At 40.3% G+C, this 20,224-nt stretch overlaps 1 protein-coding gene across 7 annotated transcripts in view; it reads left to right on the forward strand.

Moving 5' to 3' along the window:
- ALKBH8 (alkB homolog 8, tRNA methyltransferase) overlaps positions 1 to 20,224 on the forward strand; it is a 50,874-nt gene that overhangs the window by 14,803 nt on the left and 15,847 nt on the right. For all 7 annotated transcript variants that reach the window (XM_080603922.1, XM_080603923.1, XM_080603920.1 and 4 more), the window contains one exon: positions 2,180 to 2,250. In XM_080603922.1, coding sequence (XP_080460048.1) covers positions 2,180 to 2,250 — 71 coding nt within the window. The remainder of the gene's footprint in view (positions 1 to 2,179; positions 2,251 to 20,224) is intronic.

Below are 20,224 nucleotides of genomic sequence, written 5' to 3' on the forward strand. Positions count from 1 at the left end.
AATAGCATCTAATGGGACAGGATTTAAGCATTTGCTTAATGTATTTACTCTGTGACCTGAGATGTTTGATATCAAACCTAATGTCTTCATACTGGTTTCTGAACCCAGGAGCTTGTGTTCAGAAGTACAGTTTTTGATAACACTGTTACAGAAGTTGATGTTCCAGAATACAAGGCCGTAACATGGAAACTCAACAAAAAAGAATACAGGAATAAGCAGTCATATTTGTTTTTGCACTCATGTACTTTTTCATTGCTTCTCCAAACTCTCCTTGCTCCCTGTAATGTGCGTAGTCTCCAGAAAACAGCTCTTGCTGTTACTATGTGGTATAATGTTAGTATACATGATATATAGGCTCTTAAGTATGCTGCAAGAAGTGTTCTCTTATCTGGGGAATAAGAAATTTCTCAATTTCTGTAATCTTTCCCAGACTGGAGAGAAATTTGCTTCTCATCACACCTCTAGGGAATAAATCATGTGCTGTGCTTTTTGCGAAGGTCAGTCATCAAGGCTAACTATCTGGCTTCCTCTAGAGTGGATATCTAATTTGTCCTTAGGAACGAAGGACAACAGCTTTTCTTTCAGAATCAGTGTCTGACAGCTAGTTTAGTGTGTGCCAAACAGGAGTCTGAAAAGCTGATCACATTTGTTTATGTATCTGCCGATCTCTTAAATTGTTACAGTCACCTACTCCTGGCAGGGACCTCAGGAGATTAGCTCGAATTGTAGATTTCTATCAAGAACAGAAGCAGTTTTTTAAAGACAAAACAAGATAAAGCAATACCCTTTCCTAAGTGCAAATTGTTAGGATATAAATGAACACAGAGTGCAGCCAGATTAATGCCTTTAGTATCTGTGTTATGAGCCAGATTCTGTCACTGGACCCTAAACTTGAGATTTTAAAAAGTGAATGATGACTAAGCCGTATCTAAACTGTAGGGGCCACGTTGAAGACACATTAAATTAATTCCTTCTTGAAAGTACTTTTTTCATTCAGGGTCCTAATGATGTTTAAATTTTTGGATTTATACTTGAAAGTAACCACCCACATTTGAGTGCTTAGGTGACTGTCTCTTTCTATGTGCTGCATGGGTGGAGTGTAAACAGCAGGAAGGTCAGTGTGGTCTTGGTTGAATTGTTTGGGTGATGCTGAACTGTCCTCTTGTTGCACAGTGAATTATGCTGCCTTCAGTGTGCATCTGAAGGAAGAGTTTCAGTGCTTCATACAGAATAAAAATTATGAGCAAACACAAGCAGATGTGTGTCCTTGCGTTTCAAGTCTGGCTGATTTTCTATTAAACTAAATGTTGGCCTCATAAAACATTAGTATTGCTTTCAGTGAAATGAATGAAATTCAGATTATTTATATCTGGAGGTAAAATCTCGTGTATAATGATGTTTTGTAGACCTGACTGACGGTGTTAGGAAAAAATGTTTTCAACTAAGAAATTTGATTGTGTTAAAATACGTGGCACAGGTTTCAGGGAACGGCAGTTTCTTTAATTAAAAAAGAAAGAAAGAAATTGCTGTCCTTTTGGAAATTCTCAAATACGTGTTTACTCATACACACCCCAAAATAATTACCCCCCAGGGGTTAGCCCAGTAATGGTGTGTAGATTTTTCTTGAGAACTGCAAAGCGGAGGGGCAGGGTTTGACCCTGACAGTATCTGGTTGTAGTAGTAGGTCCTAATTCTGAAGCTGAAATCCTTTGCACCTTCATTTGCTTAGCAACACAAGGGGTATTTGGGGTGATTCCTTCCTGGGGAAGAGTGAGGGAGCAATACATGATTGTGGATGAGCTAAGGCCCAAAGACACCCAGCATAATTTAACTGTTAGTTTTAAGCTAAGAAGAGAGCATAATGATTTCAGGTGCTTGCTGCAGCGAGGCGACCAGTAGGAGTCTTCAGTGGGTGAGTGAGGCCTTCGGGTGCTCTGAACTGTCTTCTAGGTATTTCCACTGATTATAGAGAACACTTAGGTTAGCTGTGTGGTTAATATCTTATCTGGGCATGTAAATCCGATGGGCTGATCCTGTCCTGAATTGTTTTGGAAGGCTCCTTTATAAATTTGTTTGTTCGGCCATACTTCCCATTCAAAGTGGACATCCGTGTAAATAGGGTTTGCCTGAAGAGGTACCCCTCTGTTATTATAATGACTTTTTTTCTTTTTGTGTGCAGGAATCCCTCCTCATATTGATACACATTCTGCTTTTGAGGATGAAATAATCTCTCTCAGTTTAGGAGCTGAGGTAAACTTATATCTGTATATATTTTGATGATGCTTTACTGAGTAGTTTCATTTTTATATTGTTTAATACAATTTAATTTGGTTTTCCATGGTGTTTGTTCACACTCATTTGAGTTCAATCTCAAGCATGCAAGGTAATGTGATATGCTAATTAAATAAGCAACTGCAATGAGATGTTGTCACAGGATGATTTGCCAGTGATATCCTATTTTTAAGTCTTAGCATCTAGTGCTGCATTGACCTTCCTTCATTTAGTATTCATCTTAGGGAGTATATCACCCTGTTTATGTTTCTAATTCCATTTTTTTCTAATTCCATTTTTTCCTGTGTCATCCCCTGTTCCCTCTGGTCTGTAATATTTATATTCAGTGTGTTTACAGTAAGCTAATATAGATGGGTGGACCTGTAGAGGGTCTGATCAAAGTCTGAACCCTGTTGAACTAGTCACAACACATGCAGAGGTAGACTCTGATCTCAGGATCTTCCAAAATTTGCAGGTGATGCAGGCAAAAAGTAGGAAGGGAAGTGGAAGAACAGCGAAGTAGAATGAAGCTATACAATGTCCCAGTAGTAGGGCTGAAAACAGTCCATATCATCCAGTCCTCTAGTTAGTGTCCGTACTTCTACTCTTTCTATTGCAGTTCATGTGCTGCACCTATGCCCATCCTGTTTTACAAATTTAACGTTACCTGCTCTGCCTTAAGCACTACTGCAGCAAGTCTTTTCTACTTGGCCGTTGCACCTCCCTGTGTTTTCCTGAGGGTGTTCATATTCTAGACATAGCTGCGTGGCCTATTCCATTACGATCTTGTGCTTTTTGTTACAGGGAAGGTTTTTGCTGTATATTCCCGTGGTGCTGTATATTGCTGTATATTCCCGTGGTGTTGGATAACTAGATGTTTAACAGTGTTAAGAACAAAAGGTCATTGCAGTGGGTATTAGAGGTTTGATTTTGTTGTTATTTTTTGTTGCTGTTTTGATTTTTTTTTTTTGTGTTGAAAAGCTGCGAACCCTGTGTGAGGACAATCTAATCCGCTACCTTGTTCTGGCAGTGGTGTGTAGAGGGCACAGATGTGTGTGCATATAGAGTTAGGTGTACCTGCATACCAATAGACAGTGTCCTTCTGTTATGAAACAGCAACTTTGATTGTTTCTCTTGGTTTGTCTTACTCTTTAGGCAGAGGAGGGACCATGGCTGACTGTTACGAGCACTGACGTTCTTTGTATCTTTAATCTGGGTTCTGACACCGACTTTTTTTTCTTGGATGTTTTTTAGTAAATGTGTTACTTCTGGGACTAGAGGCGAGTCTGAGGAAGAGTAGCCTTCCCAATATTGTGTGTGGCAGTCGCACTTCTGTGTTCTTGATCCCTTGAAAGAGAGGTGTCAGTGTTGCCAGTTCTCTCAGACAGGTCATGGATGCATTTGTTAATCTAAGCCACAAAAACATTAAGAAAAGCATCAGGTTAGAGTAGGAAAATCTGGAATTAGTTGTGATGGTGTTGCGAACAGTGTCATTAGAGTCTTCACTCCTTTTGTTTTGGTGTGTGCCAGTCTAGGACTGATTTCCCTATGCTGCTTCTGCACTTAGCCTACTTTCTGTGGTAGTGTTCTGATCTGTTCAACTGCAGTGGCATCTTTTAACAGTGTCAGCACCTCCATGCTAGATAGCACGTGAGAACATCCATCTCTTCATGCAATTTCTCTAGGGAAAAAGCTGTAATTGATCTTCTGTGCAGTTTATCAATCATAAGTTTAATTTTCTAATACATGCTGAGTATTTAGAGCAGCACAGCAGCAATAGATGACCCCGCCTTACCGCTAATCCTATGTTGACCTTGCAAGTGAAAATATTACTTTAGTTTTCTTTATAAAAGCTATATTGGTGCTGCTGTAATTTCACATCCTTTTCTGCCTCACTCTGCAGCCCCAGGCTTTCTTACCTTTTCCATTTCAATTAAAAGGCTGACTCTGACTTGGATGCTCTCTTACTTCATCAGTGAGGCACCATAGGCAGTGCATTTCCAGATGATTATATTACAGCATAGCTTTGTGATGGTCTCAAACACATGGCCAAAAGCAGAGTGATTTTAATCACCTGAGAAATACAAAACTTTCTGTGAGGAGGACTGCCTGGAAGATTATGATGCTGTTAAAAATTGGAATGTATATAATTCAATCAGGGAAACAGCTAGACTTTGGCCATTTATAGATACTTCAGATACAGGCATTGGGAGCTAACAGACTGTGTCCAAGTTTCAGTGCCTTTTCCTAATGGGCTACCAATGAACTTTTTCATATTCAGTCAATCAAAGCACACATGCAGTAAAACAGACCAGTGGTACAGAAAATGCTGCTTTATTTGATGCCTTTGCTTTCTGGTACTTTTATAACTTTTTATGATTTCTTTAATATATTTTTGTGCACTTAACTTTTCATCTGATTTTAAAATGTAAACAGCAGCTGTAGTAATATGTGAGTTAGTTATTTTAGGCGTTTCTCGAAGCCTACTACTCTATTCCCATCACGGTTTATAAAATGTATACACTCTGATAATAAATAGTTGGAGTTGCATATATGTCAGCAAATCCTGATTCTTTTCTGTTCTCTATTCTTCTCCTTGTAGTGTGACTTAATGTTTTTTTTCACCAGAATAAATTAGGCTGCAACCTACTGGAAAAAAATGCATAAAGCCTTGTGTCTAGTCTTTTCTGTATTCTTCTCAAAAGAAAATGCACACATTTAAATAGGAAGTGTCATAAAGAAAAAACCTCGCAGCCCAGCTAGTTGTGTAACCTTTTCCTGAAGTTGGCAGACCAGACACTTGAGAAGGAAAAAAGAAATCAGAAACGCCTCATAATTCTTGTTGTTAAGTCATGGAAGGAACTTTTCTTCCCATTGTTTTTATGCTTGTCCTTCCAGGGTCTGAGTTAGGCAGCTTCTAGTAACTAGTAATTGAAATAAATGCCTTGACATACGAAAAAGGAGTTTGAGGCAGACCAGGGGACTAAACACAAGTGCCTTCCTAGCCTAGTGCCTTAGTGATCAGCAGCATAGGTTTACAGACTTCTTGTGATATCTTCACAGAATTGTTTAGGTTGGAAGGGACCTCCTGAGCTTATCTAGTCCAAACCCTGCTCAAGCAGGGTCAGCTAAAGCAGGTTGTCAGAGACTGCATTTAGCCTGTCTCTGCAGATGGAGGCTCCAAAACTGCCTGAGCAACCTGTGTTTGACCTCTGTCCGAGTTTAAAAAAACAAAAAAACAAAAAAACAAAACAACAACAACAACAAAAACCTTATGTTCAGATGGAATTTCATGGGTTTTAATTTGTGCCTATTCTCTCTTGTCTTGTCCATGGGCACTACTGAGAAGAGTCGGGTTCCATCTTCTTTATTGCCTCCCATCAGGTATTTATTATACACATAGATAAGATCTCCCCCGAAGCTTCTCTTCTCCAAGCTGAACAGTCCTTGCTCTTTCAGCTTCTCATATGAAAGATGCTCCTTCATCATCTTCATGGCCCTGCGCTGGATTTGTTCAGTAAGTCCCTATGTTTCTTGTACTGGGGAGCCCGGTCTGTTCCCAGTACTGGAAACAGGACTCTGAATGCATCCTCACCAGTGTTGAGTAGAGAGGAAGGATCACCTCCCTCGAACTGCTGGCAGTGTTCTTCCTTACGCAACCCAGGAGGCTGTTGGCCGTTTCTGCCACAAGAGTGCATTGCTGGCTCACAGTCAAGTTCACCAGGACCCCAATATCCTTTTTGGCTGAGCTGCTTTCTAGCTGATCAGCTTCCAAATTGTGATGGTGCCTGGGCTTATTTCTGACCAGGTGCAAGACTTGGCACTTCCCTTTCTTGGACTTTATGAGGTTCTTGTCTGCCCCGTTCTCCAGCCTGTCTAGGTCCTTCCGAATGGCAGCACTGGTGTGTCGGTCAGTCCGCCAGTTTGTATTGTCTGGAAACTTGCTGGGGGGGCACAGTCCCATCGTCCAGGTAATTAATGAAGATGTTAAACGGTGCTAGCCCCCGTATCGACCCCTAGAGGACACCACCAGTGACATGGTCTCTCACTGCCCTTTGTGCCACTGCCACCGTCAGTGATACCTTGCAGCCTGAAACACACTGTTGAAATCAGTCTTTCCATCTGGAGAATGAGTTTATCCAGTAAGAAAGCACTTTGGACTGTTCTGTTAGAGGAATCATTGTAAGTCTAATTTGTTTCTGCAAAATTCATTTATGTTGAAGAGGGAATAGATATTGGCATTAGAATGTACTTTTTGAAATATGAACAATCTGGGGAAGGGTGTGATTCTTCACAACACTGCATTTGTAGTATAGCAGATAGCCTCCAGCAATCCAAGTTATTAAACTTACATGAAATGAGGCAGAAATGTAGGTGTGAGATTCTCATTCCCATCTTAGTCGCATGGAACAACTTGGTCTATCAAGAGGCGCAGTGAAACCAAGTGGCTCAATTTTGTTGTAGTTGCTGCAATATGTTGTGCTTTATGGAGTTTACAAGACATTAAACGATTTGAAGGAGAAAATGTCGCTATTACTTTGGGCTTATGTCTATCTTATACAAACCACTACAAAGTTTGAAGGTAAAGCAGTGAGACATGTGATGTGTCTTGTCCCACAGTATTCCAGGAAAGGTGAGAGTGTCAGGACAGGCTAATCACTTCTCAGGTTTTGATCCATTTCTTTGGCATCTCCTGGGAAACTGCAGAATGAAGTGAGACTTCCAGAATGCCCTATGGGCTTCTAATGACATTTTATAAACTATCACATTCACCGTTTTTTATATAAGCTGATATGCTAAAAAATATTAATGAATGTCAGTTTTGATGCTAGGATATTGAATATAGTTTTCTTCAATTCAGAAGTTGCCGTAGTGGGTAAAGAAAGGCAATGGGGAAAAATCAGTCCAAAGTGATTTTATTAAGTTCAACGGTAAACCATATATCCCTGTGTCTGTGAATTTGAACAGAGTGCTGCAAAACAGGGAACAATCCTTTCTGTTAAGAATTTTCTGTACTGATTTGATTTGGATGTTATTTTCAGCGCTTCCATTTGGTGTCTCTAAAGGTATGCAACTTTACAATATTTCATCCTAGGAGCCTGGCCAAGTTTGCAGCTCTCTTGGAAAAATCCTAGTCAAAGCCTGTCTCAAACTTCCTTTTGCAGGCTTGCAACAGGAGCTCGATCAATATTGAGATTTCTGTTTTTCTGTTTTTCCTAATTTGCCATTTAACATGCTGTTATGTAAACCTTGATTCACTGGAGTTTTAGAAAGACAGAGGTAATGTTTCTGTGATAAGCTAAGTGCCGCTGTGAGAGTACCAAACTCAGAAAGGAATTTTCCCTTCCTGGCAGCAGATCTTACCCCCAGTAAATAGCGAGTGATACACTGCACTCTCTCTTCCTATCAGCCCTGCCTCATTCTCTCAGAGACTACTGGGGGACACCCTCTGCCCCCATGCCAGAGGGTGAAACAGTTGTGGTCTTCCCGAAGGGTGTGTTGTGTTGCCACCATGCTCTAATTTTGGTGTTCTGTTCTCTTTTCCTAATGTCTATCCCCAATATGAAAATCACAGGCTTGTCATTTTCTTTTCCCTAGCTTCTGCTTTTGCCCCTTGAGTGCCTTACTCTACTTCTAGTCCCTGTGCCTCCCCCGGCAGAAAACTGGCATAACCAAGGAGGGCTGCTCTGATGCCCTGCTGAGGCTCCTGCCCTAACTTTGGTGAAAGGGAAGCCTCAGGGTTCTGAGTCAGACTTGTGGCTCAAGGTTAAACACCGAGGCTGCGTGCATGCATCATCCCTGTCTTCCGCTTGACTTCTGTTCATCTGAACACATGTCCATCATGCCCTAGCCTGCAGATATTAAGGGCCTTGATCTGTAAAGAAAAGTCGTGACTCTCTTAAGCCCTGAAAGCAGAGCGATATTACAAAGAAGTACCCCGCTAGATCTTTTGAAATATGAATGACCAGTGGTAGTCATAGAACTGCTAGAATGAGGTACCCTGCTATTACTCTTCTCCCAGGCTGGGAGTTGACCATTTATTCCTGCGCTTTTGCTTCTTATTTGTTAATCTATTTCTAATCTGTCTTGATTAACAAACACAAATCTGTAGCTGTCATAGCAGCAGCAGCTGTTCTGTAATAAGCTGCTTGAGAGATCTTATCAGAAGCCTTTCGAAAGCCTAGATTGTATCCAGCCATTGACAGTCAGCACCTGTTTCAGTTCTTGCAGGAGCTCTAACAAGGTAGGCAGGTACTGGATGTTACTGTGTTAACTGTGTGGTCTCAGTCATATTTTGCTTATTTTGCTTAGTTGCTGATTTATTTTGATTTACTTTTTACATTTTCTTTTAGGGGAAGGCACAAAACATCTTAACTCATTTAAGTAATTACTCTGATAGAGGCTCTACGACAAAGCTTTAACTCTGTCCATGCTAGCAGCATAATTGTAGTGGGTGAAATTATAATAGTAGCAATCCATGTTTAAAATGAGATTGGGTTGGCAGGACCAAAACGACTCTTGGCTTGAATGGAAGACGTTCATTTTAATTGCTAAGATCTAATGATGAGTTCAGAGGTTTGCTCAAATGATTGTGGTGGTATTCGTGAAGCTCAATAGTGTGTTTTTCAGATCTGTAAGACAGGTTTCTTGAGCTGTAACCTACAGTCATGGATTTCCTCTGCTTCTGAAGAACAGTTTGCATCAGTTTCTGTATCGTTTAGTTGGAAACCCAAAGGGGGCTGCATTTGTAATTAATCATCAGTTAGCAGTTTTTACCATTAAAAGTAGTTTCTCATTTTTAAAAACTACTGAAGAATTTCTCTATGTGAAATTTGTCCTGAGCACCACAAGTTAAATACATCAGGCTTCGTAAATGTGTTGCTGTTCTTCATGCTTGCTCTCTATAAATGTCCTGTGTGTCTCTTTCTGCCCATGTCATTCCACAGTGTACTGTTATTTGAGCTTGGAAACAAATAAAGTGAACAAGACCCATTGAAATCAAGGGAAAGCTACCTGATGATATAAATGAATACAGAATTGAGCCCTTGAGATAAGTAACAATGCCTGCAGCCCTTCATGGGAATTTTTATAATAGTCTTACTGTGTTTTCAGGGAAAGGTGAATATTCAGTAAATGTACTGTTCCAAGTTTTAATTTCTGTGCTGGATATTGTCTCACCTTTTCATACATGATCCCGTTCACAGATATCAACGTGTCTTACTGATATTTCCACCTGATCAGTTATTTTGATCTTTGCAAGGGTCATGAAAGCCCAGTTTCATGTACATTTTTCAGAGGGATCCTGTGCCGCAATACCTAATCACCTCCTTCCACTCTCCTGTAGCATTGGTTGTTTATAGGGTCTTCTCATTGTTTCTCTAGAAGCTGTATGACAGTAATTTGCTGTGAAACAAGACAGCAGCACGGAGATCTCACCTTCCCCACTACCTCCTTGGCTACATCAGAGGAACAAAATCAAAGTTAAGCTATGAGAGAACCTGTATTTTAAAGTTTTGTATGTAGAAATATTCAGTTTTCTGCTCTTCCATCTTGGTGAGACATTCCAGCTTCCAGGTGCATCTCTTTGTATGAGTTGTTCCTGTGGTGAGTCGCAGACATCAGCATTTACTACCGGTGGGCCAGTATTGGGCCAATAGCTCTGGAAAGCTTTCTCCCTCGTCTTCACTTTATCAGATTCATGGACACATACTGCATAGACTCGTAGAATAGCTGAGGTTGGCAGGGACCTCTGGAGGTCATCTAGACCAATTCTCCCAGCACAAGCAGAGTCACCTACAGCAGGTTGCTCAGGACCGTGTCAAGCCAGGTTTTGAGAATCTCCACAGAAAGAGACGATTCATACCAGCCTCCCTTCCTTTCCCTGAAAGAAAGAAACTTGTCATCTGCCTTGCGTTTCTGTAAAGCTGTTCCCCGCAGTGCAAGACCTGCTCACTCTTAAATTGACTAAGATCTTGTGTCAGCCCTGAGCAAGAGCAGACTGTAGTTAGATTGCTGTGGGAATATGCAGAATGTGCTGGGACTTGAGATCTCTCTCCTGGCTCTGCTAGAGTGGGAAGTTGTCTTACTGTATTCTCTGTAGCAGTTTTGTGTTGCTTGCATGTGGACCATTATTTTGGCTGCTGAGAGAGGAAGGCAGAGCTGCAGCTCCTCCTGGTTCCTATCAGTGTGCTTCCTTCCACCCAGTTGGTTACTCTTTTTAGCATCCTGCATTTTCTTTGAGCCGCTAGTGTTGAGAAAGGGATGTGAGAAGAATGTTCTCGTGCCCTCCTCTGGGCAGTTACATCAGCATTGTGTCCACTGCTGGAATGAGAGACAAAAGAAACTGCAGTTAGGATGACATAATTTGAAAATGAAATTCACTCACTATTGCATGGAAGAATATGTAGATATGCTATGAAAAATATGACATACAGTTCCATTTAGCAGGATTTTGTTTTGATTGTTAAAAAAAAAAAAACTATGAGGGAAACACATTTCTAAAATGTTTGAAGTCTGCAATAGGGCTTAAGATTTTCTGACTGCAGTCCTAGCTGTTAAATAATGAAGGAAAACTGGATAATTATTTTATCAACTTGGTTCTGTCTTAATGTTATCTCCAAGCTTATTTGCTTTTTTTGTAGTGTGCTTACTTCATATGCTGAGGCAGTGTTATTTCATTTCCAGTTCCCAGTTGTCTGTTAATGCTTTACTATGACACACAAATATATAGATGGAATTTTTCAGTGGAATCAAACAGACCCTGTAGAAACTATCTTGCAATTCCATAGATTTTGTTAGAGACTAATTGATTTTCATATCATATGAAGTACAAAGTTAGCTAAAAATCTTGAAAAAATGGATTAGATTATAACTCGATATTGGTGTTTATAAACTAAAATCTGTTTTTTCTCTTGCTTCACTTCACTCCTCCCATGTACCCTTCACTATGATACATGAGCTACTCTTTTGTGGTGGATTGGATTAACTATTTAAATATGAAGTTACTATTAATTCCTGTGAAAAATATAATAATCGTAATAGAAGAAAACTAATACATTTAGTATATTTACAGCTTAATTTATTTTTGAGCCAAGTTTTATGTTGTCATTCTTTAAATACTGTTCTGCTATATTTGCCTTAGAAGCCTCTGTATTGTTTGAGTAGAATTACTCGTTTCTTTCTTTTTTTTTTTTTTAAGAATTTTTAATCTCTGGAAGAGATTTATCAGTGGAAGTTATTCCTATTCCTCACATTATTTTTAGAAGATTGGTACTTGGTGCATGAAATGAAATCCTGGTGTCTGCCACAAATTAACAGCAAAACAGACTGAGCTCTAGGGCATTAAAAAGTCGTTATCTTTAGCTGTTGCATTTCAGCAGCAGTTCAGCTCTGGAACTCAATAGAGAAACCTAATTTCATTAGGTGGTGATGTCATCTCTATTGTTACAGGAGCCTATTTTAAGACTGTGGCAAGTTTCATGTAGAAACGACAAATAGTAATAACAATCACAAGTAGTCTATAAGCAAAGAAACAAGCTTAACTTGTTAAGCTCCTGCTGTGGTATATTGTCTCCCCTGGCCTTAGATAATACCAGTGAGTATAGCAAATGGGGTTTGAACTCTGCCTGCCTTTATACTCTGTGAGCATCTTGTATACTGCACCAATTTTGTTTCTGTTTTTCTTTTCAGCTGTGTTGAGTGTTTTAATAGTTTCTCCACAGAGCTCTTATCCAGCAGAGTTGACTCTGGAAATTTTGAGTGAGGAACTAGCAATTTAGAGAGGTTACAAGTGTGCTGGAACCAAAGCTATCAATCCTGTGATGTTGGTAGTACACTTAACAGATAGATTCTGAATGGGGGCAGAGAGAGCTGTGCTCTTAAAGGAGCAGAAAGCGGACAGGCAGCCTGTTGGTGAAGTGCAGGTGAAGCTCTGGTCTGTTTGCTAGGGCTGCAGGAGAGCACTGGAGGGAACCCAGGTTGATGGTGCAGCTGGAAGCAGGGACAACTGCATGTTTCAGAGTTCCTTGTGAGGTGTTTCTCCTCCTCCTCTTCCTCCTCCTCTCTTAGAGCTTACACCTCTCTGCAGTGCATGTGCATGTAAGCCATCAACTGTAAATTCATGGCCAGATGCTGATGCTGTGGTAGAGCTCTTGTGCATAACTTTCAGCTGCAGGCAGTGAAGACACTCACTGAGCAAGTAAAGCAGTTAGAGGGTACGAGAGAAGAAATATATTGTACGCATGATGAAAATCAGCAGCATTAGAACAACACCTGTCCAAACATCAAAATATTCTCTTTGTTTTTTCTCTTTGTTTTACCTACTTGAAAATAATATGTATATTTCAGATGTGTGGTACTTTCACAATAGAATTATAGAATAGAATCACAGAATGGTTTGGGTTGGAAGGGACCTTAAAGCCCATCCAGTTCCAACCCCCTGCCATGGGCAGGGACACCTCCCACCAGACCAGGCTGCCCAAAGTCCCATCCAGCCTGGCTCTGAACACCTCCAGAGATGGGGCACCCACAGCTTCTCTGGGCAGCCAGTGCCAGGGCCTCACCATCGTCTGAGTGAAGAATTTCTTCCTTAAAGCTAGTTTATATCTACTCTCTTCTAGTTCAAACTTGTTACCCCTCTTCCTATAACTACACGGCCTGGTAAAGAGTCTCTCCCCATCTTTCTTGTAAGCCTCCTTTAAGTACTGGAAGGCCACAACAAGGTCACCTCAGAGCCTTCTCCCCTTCTCTTCCTTGGGGCAAAACACAGCAATTGTGTCAATTTATAAATTATTTTTAACAAGTCTTTCATTATCATGCTGTTTTTTTGAATTACCCTTTATGACCCTAGCAGACATTGTTGACCAAGAAGATGGCTTTTGTAATGCTTTTTTCTTTTTTAGTTCTATGCCTTTGTCTGCTAAGGAATGACTCTTCTGTATGTATTTAAGCCATGTTTGTGAATTCATGTTCAGATCCTTGTCCCTTAGTAGATTTCCCTTCTACAGTGAAGATGTAGAGGATTATGAAACGGGCCATATGGTAGTTTCTGTAGCAATAGATCAAAACATGTATCCCGTCAGCTCTTGTGAGCTATCATGCAAGAATTAGTTTGAAAAAACAGGATTTGGTTGTCTTTTGTTCTGTCAGTTCTTTGTTATTGTCGTGGTCTCTGGGACTGTCGTTAGATGGAGTCATGAGAGCGGCTAGCTGACCTTTGCTTCAGTCTCAGGCTGAGCAGATCCATCTTTTCATCCTGCTGAATTACAGAGATTCAGCACCGGACTGTTTACATACCACTTCCTCAGTGTGTAGGGGGCAAGTTCGTAGTGACGGTAGTGCAGGAAGAACTTTTAATTAAGGCAGGACTGTTTTAAACAGATTTGAGGCATCTGATGAATCTATACTGTTAAGTGCTATATTTAATAACGTGTCATCAGTGGTATTCAGTCCAGGATTAAGACACTTAAAATTTAATGTTTGCGAGTAGGTGTGTACGTGTGCACTTCATGCCTGAGCTCTGCTGTAATCAATGGGGATTGAGTCAGTCCAGCCTAGGGAGTGATTCAGGTTATGTTAATGTAGGCACCTACTGCCTGGCTTCACAGGTTCCAGTGCCCTAATAGGACTTTTAATGTAAGCATTAAGAATTTACAGGCAAATGTAGTTGTCTTCATCTTGAACTGAATCCTACCTTAAGTCCTTGGAGTTATCTTGGCATCCTGTACCACAACATTACAAGCAGAAAGCTGAGACCTGCAGAGGAGAGTAGGATTTGATGACCAACCCTGGTGTTTGTGGTGAGTGGGGGAAGATGATCTTCCACTGTACTGGATGATGAACATGCAGCATGTTTTATCCATGCTATGAAGTATCCTGAACCTGTAAGGACTTGGAGCGTTAGGACAGCTAGGAGGTTCGTGCTACACTAGTAAGTGGTGTGAGAGTGTTACCCCAAATGTAAGCATTGCAGGTCCTCCTTTCTGGAACTGAGTCTCTCATTACTGGAAGGGTTTCCTATCCCACATTTGGCAGTATTTTTTACTCAGCCAAGGACTGGTTTGTCCTGTATTGGTTATTATTTATGTTATGTGGAGGCCCTGCTCACAGTCCCTTACACTGCTTCTGCTCCAGAAAGTTTGCCATTGAAGATTATAACTGTCAATGACAGGATGATAAATGTACGGGTAGGGTGGCATGGGAACAAGATGAAGAGTTGTACACGTGTATTTGTAACCTCAGGAACATGGAAATTGCTGATTTACGGCATGTTTCCACATATATTTATAAATGACTAGTGATTTTTGAAAGGTGATATACTCTTTTTGAGCCCTGAAATCCTTTCTTTTCTACTGAGATACTGAAAATCTCTTTTGAGATCTTACAAGTTTTTAGTATGTGTGGAAAAAAAGATAGGCCAGAGCAGCATGCACACAGATGTGCACACTAGAACTCTGTAAATGTCATCATAGTTGCATAATAAAGTTGCACTCATTACAGAACATCTGTGTCTGTGTTGAAAAGGCTTGTTCAGTGGTTTCTTGGAGGACATTTGGTACAGCATGAAACATGTGAATAGGGAGTATTTGCTTTCAGGATGTGGAGTAATACATCAAGTACAAGTCTGTGGAGATGTATTTGAGGGTACAGAACTGATTCCTTGTGTTGTCTTGGCTCTGTTTCTTGAGCAGATTGAGCCCTCTGGAAACCACTAGGATTAGGATTTTGCCTTTTTATTATAGAGTCATCTTGTGCTCTTCCATTGAACTGTACTCCATTACAGATCTAACAATACAAATTACACAGTATCAGGAAAAGAAAATGAGAGATTTGATACATGTGGGGCAGCTCCCAGTATGTCAGTGTAGGACTGCCCATGGATGTAAGGGAAGACTGAAAGGATGGAAAACATTGCAGAGAAGGCTAAGTCAATAGAAGAAATGAAATGGAGGCTAACAGCATTAGCCTCTTGCTTTCTGTGTCCTAAAATAATTTAAGCTAAGACCTAGGGAGGCCATTTATTAAAGATTTAAAATGGCATGTTTGCAAAATTGAATAAATTGGATGTTGTTGAGAACTTGACTAAGTCTGTCTCAGGATTCACAGGAGGACATTGAGGTCATATGCTGGGGTTGGATAAGTATTTTACAGAAAGGACAATGATATACCTCTGGTGGAGGAGAGAGGGAAGCAGTAGTAATGCAACTGATCCATTGTACTGTAGGTAAACATTCAACCTGATCTCAAATGCTTCCAGGGAGGGGGATACATAATAGCTGGGAGAGGTACTGCTATCTGGTTCCCTGGATACAATCTCCTTGTGGTTATCAGGACAGTTAACAGCAAGGTGAGACCTCAGAAGGAAAAGAATGCAGTACTCTGTTTTGAAATAATGTTTGAAATAATTGAGGTCTAGGATATGAATGCTTAAAAACTAAGAGGAATAAATAATACAGGAATAAATCTAAATAAATACTATATATAATATATTCGGATATAAATAATATAATAAATAATAATAGAATAAATAATAGAGGAATAAATAATGCATTGCATGGATCAAAAGTTGAATACAATTTTTGAAGAACGAGAACCTAGAAGTATATTAAATATCTGATTAGCGTCACCGTAGTGCCTAAATAGATAAGCAAGCTTAGCATGAGTTGGTATGCTTTAGCTTAAATCTGATATGGGTGAGGCTTGGTGCAGGTGTTAGAGACTTTTGAAGTAGGCAGTAGTGAAATAACATTTCATCATCACGATCATCAACGTTGCACTCATTTTCTGGAGTATGACTAGAGACCATGATACTGGATGTAAATATCAGGTTACATAGGACAAATTTCCTATGACATAGGTTGTTTGGGAAAGGTAATCCTACTTTCTGCCCCTAAATATTCAGAATATTCCTAAATTCCGAATTTTGTAAGTTAGCATGGTTTTTGCAGTCAATGAAAGACACTCTGAAAGGCATTGATTGATTCCCTGAGTCCTGTATAGGCCAACAGGCTCTCATCTCTGCACTGTGTTGTTCAAGCTCTGTGTGGGGGCTTTAAACCTCTCTGCTGTCTTTGAAGTAGATATTCTTTTTCATCTGTTTTACATGTGGGAAACTGCTATGTAGGCTAATAATGTGTCTTTTCTCTGAAAATTCAGTAAATAATGTCAGAGACTTGAAAAGTATTCCATGTTGTACTTTTTTGCAGTCCACTTTTTTGAATTTTAGAGTATGTTTCATCTAAGGCAGTATATTAACATCAAATACAAATTGCGTCAGAGACAAAGCTTAGAAAAAAATTGTTGTTCCACACCGTAGCAGTGAAATTCTTATTGACGTTGTCCTTATAGTCCCATTGCTTCACTTCTGTTTTGCCTTTGGATCATTACTTATTTGATAGACCAGTCATTCACCTCCTTCCCCCTGCACTTTCGGGAGGTAGAGTACTGCTGCACTGAAAGGTAGCACAGACTTCTCACTCCCTGAGGAGTTAAGAAAAACATACTTTCTTCCCTCTTACTTTCATGCTGCATTCTTTTCTTTTTTTGTGTGTGTGTTTAGCTGTATTTTATGCCAGAGGAACAATGTTTGTGATGTGGGTGTTGCTTTGCTTTGATGTTTAGCATCCTTGAAAGCTGTTTACTGCTTCATGTGCTCCCTCGTCATGAACACTCTTAAATAACCTGGCACCATGACAAGATATTTAAATCCATGAGTAGGTATTATTAGCTTTTTGCGTTTCTTTCAAGTTTTTGGTGTATATATAGAGAGACACTTCTTCCACACTACAAAGCAAGAAGGTAAAAGTTGTGTAAGATCAAAGCATCCACTATTTTTATTTTTGAATGTAATCCCTGGGTGATGCACCATGGGCTAGCAGGAAATTTGATCTTTATTGACTCAGCCACCTAAGAGAAAAAAGTAAATAGGTTAAAAAAAAAAAAAAGTAATTGGAAATAGCTCCCGTGGAGCAAAGCTGTCATGAAGCGGATTGATTCAGCAGTGGCAGAGTTACTTTATTGACTGTGAGTCCTTAGTAAATTAAAAAGCGGACTGAACGCGTTAATCTTTTGTGTGTGTGTGTGTGTGTCTGACAGTGACAATTGAGAATGTTCTGTCAGGATAAAGACATATAGGAGTTGGGAATGTTATCTACTTCAGTCAGTAATAGGCTTTTCAGAGATAAGAATGGAGTTCTTCAAAACCCTTCTGGGTTAAATGTTCTTTACTGTACCATAGACAAAGACTAGAAGTACTTTGGCTTGGTTTTTAAGCCTTCAGGTGCAGGTATTCTAGATAAAGGCCTGAAACAATGCAGAAATTGCACTAATTTTCTTCAAATGTTCACAGTGGGTTCCTTAAATGTGTTTCTGTCTGAATTGCAGTGACTAATTTGTTAAGAGAAAATTGCAGAATTTCAGTATCCTTCAGCTAAGGATATCTGTCTGCTTCATAAGCAAAATTCAGTTTTGAATTCGGATTTTTGACTCTTCCCATTACAGCTAATTACTTAATGTCATTGCTCATTTGCAAGTAAATTAATCCTTTATTTATATTTTGCCCCAAATCAGCACTGCTTGACATAAGGGTGAAATTCATGTAGAAGGGGAACAGCCACACACTGTGAGATAATAATACAGAAACTTCTCCTCTACAGGAGAGAGGAGGGAGCAGCGACAGAGCTGGGATCCTTTGCTGCTGAGGATTAGATTTGCCAGATACTTCGTACAGTACATAATCTGTTTTTCAGCCTTAAATTCTGCACCATCAGAAAGTTGTTTCACGTGTTTCTTGTTAGCTTATCATAGCTGAAATTCAACCAAGAGCACATAATCTCCACTTTCACTGTCTATTTTCCTGCCACTTCTGCCTGAAAATCTAGCTACTGGGGTTGTTTTTTTGGCCTGTCGTTCCCGACGTGCTACCTGCTGTAGAGCACTCTGAACCTCTGCTGTTTTGGGTGCACAGTTGTTACCTGCCTTAACGTCTCTTGCTAAGACACTCTGGGAGGCATACAATTGGTGGGGGAAGAGAAACTGGAGATGCATGAGGTAAAGCAGTGCAGGGTTAGAGGAACTGTTTCCTTATACTTCATACAGAATGCCCAGCCTGAAATGGGAATCCCCACATGAAAATGTAAAAGGGGCCAAGGCCCTCTTCCAGGCCCTGGAGAGAGATGGGAACTGGAAGTGTAGGATACCCCATACAGCTGGCAAGCACTGACTCCTGGAGAAAGCGTAACTCTTGAATGTCATCTGCAAGAACTGGGCTTTGTTGTTACTACCAGATAGCAGGACAGAGGGGTAACTGAGCCTCCAAGGAAGGAATTTGGACAGCATCTCTTTTTCAGTTTATTCTGCCATGCTCCTGAAGAACCCAGTCTCATGCTCCTTACACCTGTCCCTGAGCAGCAGTTGGACAAGGAAGCAAAAGAGGCTGAGGTGTCCTCTCATCCATTTAATCCAGCCACTTCTCTCTTCACTTCTTCTCATGCTTTTCCCCTACTTGCTGTTCTTGATCAGTCATCCTCTTGTTTCTTTACCTTACCAGAGCGTTGCTTTTCAGAGAGGCTTGTGCCTAGCCATGCTTTGTATGGCACAGCCTCCCCGTTAGATCACTGAAGCTTCTTTGAGGATACCTGGAAGCAATTGCAACATGCAAGGGAAGGAGTATATTAGAAAGCGTCTGCCATTCATTTTTTTGTGTAGCTGTTGAAGTGTTTTGTAATCATTGATCAGAGCTCACAGGTAGGCTGTATTCCTGTTCTTCCCTATACCCTTTCTGTCCCAGTGTTCATCATGCTGATTTCCTTCCTCAAATTTAGGTAGCTCAACAGGAGCAGAAGCTGTTGCTCTGTGTAGGTGGTATTAAAGGATAAATAATTTTTTCCCTAAAAATGTAAATGCCATTGTAGTTTGCTCCAGTGTGCACAACAATAAATAGCAATAGTTGCAAGTGGTAATTTGTAGTGTTTAAAACAGTCTTGTTTATTCAGTCTGTCTTGTGGCGTTTGTTTTTTTTTTTGTGCTGAATGACTAATCATTGCACCATTGTTTTCTTTTGATAAATGCATCTGTATGCAGAAGCAGAACTGCTTAATTTGTTTCAATCTGGTGTAGCGTAGTAAGTCTGCTTTTAAATTGCATCCTTAGCAGGTTGCAAATCAGGTGGCACCACTTTTCATGGTGTTTGTTCTCAATGTAGCTAGAACCACGACTTGAATGATTTTTGACCATTTTTTTATTGGTAAGTCTTCCTTAAATCATTTGGCATGCTTAAAGGACCTGTTCCTTGTTTTTCACAGCAGGATTTTCTCTCATTTGGGAAATGTAAAGGGGTAACGTTCCTAGCCCAAGCAGAAACAAAATGGAACACTGCTGTCTGGGCTGTGAAATTGAAATAAAGCTGAAAGCATTACCTCAGTATATTGCTGTGGCTAGAAGCCAGGTGGCACACAAGAAAAGGCTGCTCTGGTAGTTGGCATGTTAGTCAGGATCTTGGGAGACTCCTTGTCCTTTTTGTGCTGCAGACCTCTAAGAACGTGGACAGGTTGGAAATGATTTATCTGCCCTAATACTGGTTCTTTAAGTGTTATGTATCTACCCTGAGTTAATTGTTTCAGCTCAATCTGCTGAGAATAAATGGGCATTTCCAGAGGGCGTGGGGTCATCCCACATCACTTAGCTGCATTTTAGACTATGATGAATCGCCCTGTGGAGACATTTGTCTCTCTCTGCATAAACCTCACAAAAAGACAGTAGCTGACTGCCTTAGCCCAGATGTGTCACTTAGATAGCAAGTGGCCCCTCTCCTTATGCAGTTGCCTTTAGTTGTAAGGTAATAATCTCTTCCTACATCACAGGTACATATAAAGATTCAACAGTGCTCCCATGATCTTGCAAATGAAATTGTTGTTGTGAAAATAAAATATTTATTTTAGTATTTCAATTGTATTAT

This window comes from Anser brachyrhynchus, assembly GCF_964034855.1.
Source record: "Anser brachyrhynchus genome assembly, chromosome: 1".
In the NCBI taxonomy this organism is placed as follows: Eukaryota; Metazoa; Chordata; class Aves; order Anseriformes; family Anatidae; genus Anser; species Anser brachyrhynchus.